General features: G+C 54.7%; 1 protein-coding gene across 2 annotated transcripts in view; it reads right to left on the bottom strand.

Annotated features, from left to right (window-relative positions):
- Nucleotides 1-7,380, bottom strand: part of GNA11 (G protein subunit alpha 11) — a 24,256-nt gene that overhangs the window by 14,787 nt on the left and 2,089 nt on the right. Inside the window, exon 1 of one of the 2 annotated variants that reach the window (XM_025196456.1) lies at nt 5,197-5,224. The exons of the other annotated variant lie outside the window; for it this stretch is intronic. Within the exon in view, the coding sequence (XP_025052241.1) occupies nt 5,197-5,209 (13 nt within the window). The 5' untranslated portion in view covers nt 5,210-5,224. Of the gene's footprint in view, nt 1-5,196; nt 5,225-7,380 lie in introns of those variants that run through there. 2 annotated transcript variants of the gene reach the window in all.

The following is a 7,380-nucleotide window of genomic DNA, read 5'->3' as shown; positions in this document are numbered from 1 at the left end:
GAGGGGGGGTGTCAGCGCGCAAGTTTGGTTGGCCGGTGAGGGGAGGGAGCGGGGCGCGCGTTGGAGAGCGGGGCGGGGCCGCGGGGCATTGTGGGACGGTGGCGGAGTGCTGCCAGCCGAGGGGGAGGGGGGAAGAGGAGTCTGGGAGGGGGGATCTGCTCCATGCACCATAGGCAACAGCAGGGCCCCACTGCAGGAAGGAAGGGGTTAATGGGGGGCATTAGTGCCCCTGGGAGGTGCCCTGCCCCTCTGTGTCAGCCCCTGGGCCCTCCTGGGCAGCTGGGGGCACCCCCGCCTTCTCCACCAGGCTGACCCAGGGCCTGGCTGCAGCCGTGCTCCCCGCCTCGCCCCGCGGGCTGGGCCGGCCTCGTGACCTGGGGCTGCCAGGAGGAAAACAGAAACCTGGAGAAGCCGCCTGCTCGTCCTGTGCCGGAAAAAAGTCCGGCGTGGCGGCTCGTCCTTCCTCGGAGAGCAGACGTGAGCAGAGATGGAGGAAGAGTTGCCCGAGATCGAGCCCAGCCCTGGCTTCGTGATGTGGATTCTCCAACCGGGGCCGTGGGGGGGGGGTCCCGACGCGCTCGGGGTTCCCGGGCTGGCGTTACTTTGGGCAGGTCTCGTACCAAGTTCGGGACCGCCGCGCATCCGACGCGGCTTCGTCCCTGTTTTTAATGGGCGAGGTCTCGTCCTGCAGGAGCGGCTCAGAAGAGGTCGATGCTGCTTCTGACTCGTGCGGGTCGTGCTGCGAAGCTGCGTCTGACCATCGCGCCGGGTCAACGTCACGACGCGCAAACCAGAGGACAGGGCTGTGCACACGCTCGCCCGCAGAATACGGGAAGGACCTTTGTCCTGCTTCCAGGTGCAAATTGCAGCGGTTTTCCCTGGATCACAGGACGGCATCCAATGTAGAAAGGGCTGCGCTCGAGGACTGCAGTTCTTCGAGCCCCGGCCTTGGACAGCTCAGTTTCTGCCCTAGGGAAACCCCCTTGGAGCTCTGTCCCTGGTACTTGTTTTCCCCTCTACCTTCTCTCAGAGACATGTCAGAGCTAACCTCACCCTTGACCCATCTGGCTGGGCTGCTGATGCCAGCTGCTCTTCCTCTATCACTGCCTTCCCCATCACAGCTGACCACACTGGGTTATATATAATGTTGGCTAGAGTCTTCTAACTTCTGCATCTGGCTGCTATTGCTCTGCTCGTCTTTCTTCCCAGGGGCAGAAGTCTCGGTGCTGTCTTAGCCCGTGATCAGGTTTCCTTCCCACGCTTTCCACTTCTTTAGCCTCAACTTCCTCTGTGTGTTTGTGGTGGAGACTCCACAGCATGCTGTGCGTGCTGCTCCATCTCATCTGCTCATCTTTTCTTCCAAACCACCTCTTTACTGTGAAGGTCTTCCTTTCCTCGTTAGCTCATATCATGCATTCAACGTGGCCAAAGATGCTGAGAGAATCCATGGACATGCTCCTTACACCTCTTTGTTGGGAAAGGGAGAAGAAAACTCCAACTGTTAAGTTGTTGTCTCCTGTTGTAAGCCGAGATAAGTACGTATCTAGAGTCAGCTGCAATCACAACCCCCCATTCATTTGTATGAGTGCTACAGTGCAAGCACTGTTGCTTCGTAGTCCACAAATCTCTTCCATAGGCAGTGGGCTTGATTTTTTTCTAACCCTTTGTATGCGCTATGAAGCAAAGGGACCAAATGTTCACTCAGCTCTTCGGGGGAATTGTCTCCTTCCTCCGCCTTTATTCCTCTCTGCCTTTCTTAGTCTCTTTCTTTGCTCTGCCTGTCCTTTGTCTCCCTTTCATTTCTCGTCTCTCCTGCCTTGTCTGGCTTCTTGGTGATGTTCCTGGTTTCCCAGTTGTTCTTCCTTTCTTCCCTCCTAAGCAGGATCTGCTTCTCTTGTTGCATTTTCTTCTGGATACCCATTTCCAGCTCTTGTTCCCATGACCGGACAGTCCTGAGCAATCCAAATGCCAGTCCCATGCCAACAGGCTCACTCCTGTGTTTCACCAGGCCATCATCACTCCCAGCAAGTGCCCTCTTCAGCTGCTGCTCCCTTCACTCATATCAGTGCCCAGTGCTAACTGCCTGGTTCTAGCTGTTATTCGAGATATTCTAGTGATAACTGTTGCTCCATTATCCTCCCAGTTCAGTTCTTGCATCTTCCCGGCCCCCCCTGCCATGCCTGTGCCCTTGGGAAGTGGGCAGTTATCTGCCGATCACTGTGTTACTGTCCAGTGCCAGCTGTCGCTCTTGTCGATGCCTAGTTCGAACTGCTAGTCTCCAGTTCAAGCAGAACAGAGGAGATGCTTGTGAGTGAGAGGTCCCACAGTCTGCCTAGGTCCAAAAATTGGCCTCTTCCAACTGCTGAGTCCATAACTCTCCATTATCAGTGGTGACTCCTTGGTCCCAGCTGCTTTGTCCTCTGTTCTCAGTATTCACTCCTTCATCATCACCTGGACAGCCACCATGGCACTCCCTGCCCCAGCAGCTGAGGCTCTTACTTGGACGGTCATTTAGGAGGCGAAGCCTCCTTTCTGCCTACACAGTGGAGACAAGGGTGTCATCCTGCCTAGGATAAGCTCGGTGCCTGATGCACCATCCTTCTGTTGCATCTGGGGACAGTTCTGTGGGCAGCCATGGGTCAGAGGCAGGGGCCGACTAGAAGATTTAAGAACTGCCTTTTTGCCTGCAGAATTTCCCCCAGAGTTCACCGCATCACTGTAGCGCAGCAGGGGCTTGTGGACCGAGCACATGAGTGGGGCGGGAAGTCCTGAGTTCGACTTCCACCCCCAACACTGCTCCTCTTTGACCTTGAGCAACTCTCTCAACTATTTTGCACCTCCCTTGGCTGTAAATTGGAGTTGTGGGGGAGTTTAGTCTCAGAGGCCTCTCGTGAGAGCTGGGTAATTGAAGTTCCTGTGTTGCTTTGATGCTAAGGTCTGAGTGCGATCGTTCTGATGCCCACGCGTAGGTCTCAAATGCGAAGTTCAGAGGATGGCAACCCAAGAGCTGTCTGCAACCCAAACTCCTTCGGGAGAAGAAAGTTATAAAAGATTTGCATTTGTCCAAGCCATTTGCGTCTGTTGCTGACAGGCCAGCCTGGATTCGTCTTTTTGGGCTTTCCTAACCTTCCCTCTCATCAGAGAGCATCGTCTCAGGGGGCACAGACCTAGAAATCCAGAGCTATTCCCACCTCTGCTGTTGACCTCCTACATGACCCGAGCTTCCTTTCCTGCTTCTTCCTCCCCTCATTCATCTCCTCCATTTAGACCGTCACATGGTTTGGAACAGGATCTCCCATGCGTATGTGCAGCACCTAGCGTAGCAGCAAGTCATGACTTCTTGGCAGAGCTGTGCTGCAGACAGGTTAGACAGCAGCCCTGCTATTTTTGGTCCCTCTTCTGTTGGGTCCCTCAATATTTTTCCAACTTTTCAAGCTTCAGTTTCTTCTTTTCCCTCCAGAATTTTTCTACCGCTGCTTCCCCGTCCTTCCGATCAGACTTTCCTGTCTCCCCCTATTCTACGCGGTCTTCCCCCAGCTCATCGCCAAGTGGTGCCATCAGCTAATGCCACCAACTATGAACCTCCTTCACTTCATCTCCTGCCCTCCAGGCTTCTGATTGCTAGCAGGCACCAGTGGAGCACTCTTTCAGCTCTTCTGCTTTCCCCAAAGCATGGGCAGAAATGCCAAGCAGGGGATATAATGAATGGCAACAGGTTCTTCCACATTACTGCGCAGACCGGGGTGGGGGTTGAAAAGGTGGCTGAAACAAAAAGCTCCAACAAAGCCAGCAAAGCATTTTAGGTGTGTGATCTCCAGGGACGTTCCCTGTAGATAAGTGCTGGTCTACTGCATGCGATCTTGAATGTGTGGGCAAATTCAGAGCAGTTGTCTTCACAGCCCATATCTCAACAGCTAATTAGAACAGAGGCACAATGCTCTCTCCCCTCGATCCCAAGAGAACACCATATCTAAAGGCCTAGACTGAAAACGGTTTACTTTTCCTTGTAGAAGATACTCGCTGGTCATCAAGATATGAAGGTCTCAGGCTGGATAGCCAAGCCCTCACAGTGCTGTCTCTGCTTTCTCCCCTCCTTCATCGTTAGCTCTTTCTTTTTAGGAAGAATCATTGCAGACTTAACTCCTTAAGGGCAGCAACTTCAGGTAACCAGCTACCGCAAAGTCTTCACAGATCATGTTGCTGTTTTAAAAGCCTCAGTTCTCAACCCTGGGGTGCTTGTGAGACCCTTTTAAGGGTGCCATGCAACATTAGCACTGCTAGGTGTGCTAACACCTACCCGCTTGACAAAGTAAACCCAATAGGAAATCCAGAGTGTCTGATCTGTTGCAGGCTTACTGAGTTCTTTGCAACAGAAAAAGTGCTGTTATTCTTTTTCCCATAGTCAAGAAAGGGGTGAGAGCTAAGAGCTGGCATTTCCCAAGGGGGGACCTTGAGTCCAAAAGGTTGAAAACCACTGGTTTAAAAGCAAGAGATGCAGTGTACCACAGCCACTTCCAGCTGAACCAGGAGAAAACCTGCAAAAGAGTAGAGACTAGTGGCCTAGGCACAGAGGGCATCTACACCATGGCAGTTCAGCTGTGCCACCAAGGGGGTCAACCCCACAAAGGATGTGCCACCGCTGAGCACACCCAAAATGCAGCTTCAGGGCTCTGCACCAAGGGTGCTTTCACTGCCTGGCTCCTACAGTGGACATGCAGAGCAGAGGCAGCAAGCAACACACCCCGGTGCAGGCATCCTCAGAGGCTCCAGCCCATGGATGCACTCACGTAGGTGCTGAAATCAGTGCAATTTAGGCCCCTACTAGGGGTTACACACAGGGATAGGTGCTCTGCTGGGTCAGGACTCCTGGGGCCCATCTTTATCTCCCCCACGGACTTATAACTGAAGCAGATATTTCCCTGTACCTTGGTTAACCGAGTGCATTAAAAATGATGCATCACATGGAACTTGCTTTGAGATCCATTGGAAACCCCTCCCCACCACCTTCCCAACAACGCCCCTCTGCTCAGTCGCACAGACGTGCCTGTTGCTAGTCAGAATTACAATCCCGTCTAGGTAGCTTGGAAAACAGCGGGGGTTTTGCTCCTCAGGGTCCACCTGGGACTTGTGAGCGGGTGAGTCACAGGAGCAGAGAGAGAGAGACGGTGTCCCGACTCTTCTGCGGTAAATGCTCACCAGAGAGTGCCATGAGATCAAAGCTGCGCACAAATCGGGAGCAGGGCTTCGCATCTCATCTGATAAGCAGGAGCCGCTCAAGGCGAAGCCACGGGGAAAAGCAGCCTGGAGACTGGAAAGAGAGACAATCACTTGAAACATGCAGAAAGGCCAGAACAAGTGGGATCACGAGGGGAGAAGAAAAGGCCTTGAAGGAGAAAGGGGGGGTGGGAGACAAAGTTGAGACAGCTGGTACGTTATCAGCACTAGGCCTTTGTCAGCAACAGCCTATCAAGGGAGATACCCGCCTGCTGGCAGAAATACGGCTGCTGCCGTGAACGTCTGATTTATTCTGAGCTGATGTGAAGCCTCTCCTTTCCAGACATCCCTTAGATGAGATCCTAGGTCCATTCTTTTAGTGCAGCTCCTTAAGGGCCCAGCTGAGATAAAGATCCCAATGTACAGCACCTGACACATGTACACAGACACAGGGGTGTAGAAGAGCACACACCAACTGCAGATGCTTCCTCAGCCTGGCGAAGGGTATTTAAACCTGAAAGCTTGCCAAGAAGAATTTTTCCAACTATTTGAGTTGATCGAATAAAAAGATATTTGATTTACCCATGTCTGCCCGTGTCCTTAGACCGACACGGCTACAACCAATACTCCCGGTGTCACTCCAAAACACGTCTGCAGAGCTTAACTGCAACTGCAGGGTTTGGGGAAGGCCAATTTGTACAGCTCCGAGCATAGCAAGGGGGCCCATGGCAGTTCTTAGACCCCCACCCTCATTGTACAGGTGGAAGGGCTGCAGGTCCGGAGGCAAGCAGCCCTTGGCATATCTGGACAAGAGCAGGGAGGGGAAGGGAGGGTGGGAGCGCGGCTGCAAAGGGGATGGAGACAGGGACGAGGGGAGCAGTTTGGGGGCAGGCTCGTGCTCCCAGCCCCGGGCAGGAGGCTGCAGCTGGGCTGGCCCAGGGAGAGTTCCCCTGGTGCCAGTCTTGGAGGCGTTGTGGGCACCATCCCCTCGTGCTGCTCTGGCTTGCTCTCGGCAGAGGGCGGTGTTGCTGCACAGCTGAGTGACCAGCGGTGCCGACAGCCTCATCGGTTCCATCACAGGGAGAGGCTTTCTAGGAATGGAAATAAAATGGCCTTTCTGCCATCCCAGCCTCTCTCCAGTGAGGATCCCGACGCCCTGTCCTTCCACAGGCGCCAGCTGCGCTGCTCCCCCGTGCCCCCGCCAGCTAGATTATCCCTCCTGCAAGAAGGGTGAAGGCTAAACAGGCAGATCCCAGCCCAGTCAAGGACAGCAGCAGAGTCGGGGGGGAGACCCCCAGCTCCCCGCTCCTGCTCTGATCACCAGGCAACACTCTCTTTCTCCATTAATTGGCCTCGTTTCCCTTCACCCGGCTGGAGGAGCGCACAAAGAGCGGGTGCTAGTAGCCATGCATTGCGCATACGCACCTCTGATGCACCCAGAGCGCAACTTGCTTCCAACTCAGCTGCCCCCACAAGACCCCAACTCTGCACAGACCAGGCCTCAGTGAGCCCAAGGAGGCTGACAGGAGGGGCAGGTGCTTGTCCAGGGCTCTGCAAGAGGCTGCTGAGGGTCTGAGTACACCGAGAGAGAGCTCGTCCTGGTGGTTAAACCTCTTGGCACGCTCATTCCTGCCACTGGCCCAGCTGCCCTGCTCTGGATCTCCATCGTGACCCCCATATTCTGTCTCTGGAGGTGGGAGAACATGCAATCCCCATGCTTACAAGCAACCCCCTGACTTCCAGTAGCAGACATCTCCCAGAGCATGAGCCTGCCCCATACCCACCTGCTACAGGGCAGATTCACACATATCTCTCCTGGTTTTGGAGACAGGCAATGACCCCAGGAGGAACCCGATGCCTCACCCAGCCTGGCAGCTCCTAGAGCACATCAGCCTCCCTTGCAGAGGATGTCTCATTGCACTGCTGCGGAGGGCAGAGCACAGCGCCAGCACCGGAAACAGCAGCAGGGAGCCCGCGCCACCAACGCAGTGCCCATGCACCAGGCCCTCAGCCACGCGCCTGGCTTAAGTAGCAATCAGAGGCGCACCCCAGCCTGTTCCCCAAAACACCTACAGCCATCAGCAGCCTCATCATTTTCCCCGGCCCACAGCATGCAAACCCCATGACCCGGCTGTCTGCACCGAGATCCCTTTGAATTTCATGTCA

This window comes from Alligator sinensis, unplaced genomic scaffold, assembly GCF_000455745.1.
Source record: "Alligator sinensis unplaced genomic scaffold, ASM45574v1 scaffold1295_1, whole genome shotgun sequence".
Lineage (NCBI taxonomy): Eukaryota > Metazoa > Chordata > Crocodylia > Alligatoridae > Alligator > Alligator sinensis.
This window is presented reverse-complemented; position numbering and strand designations above follow the sequence as displayed.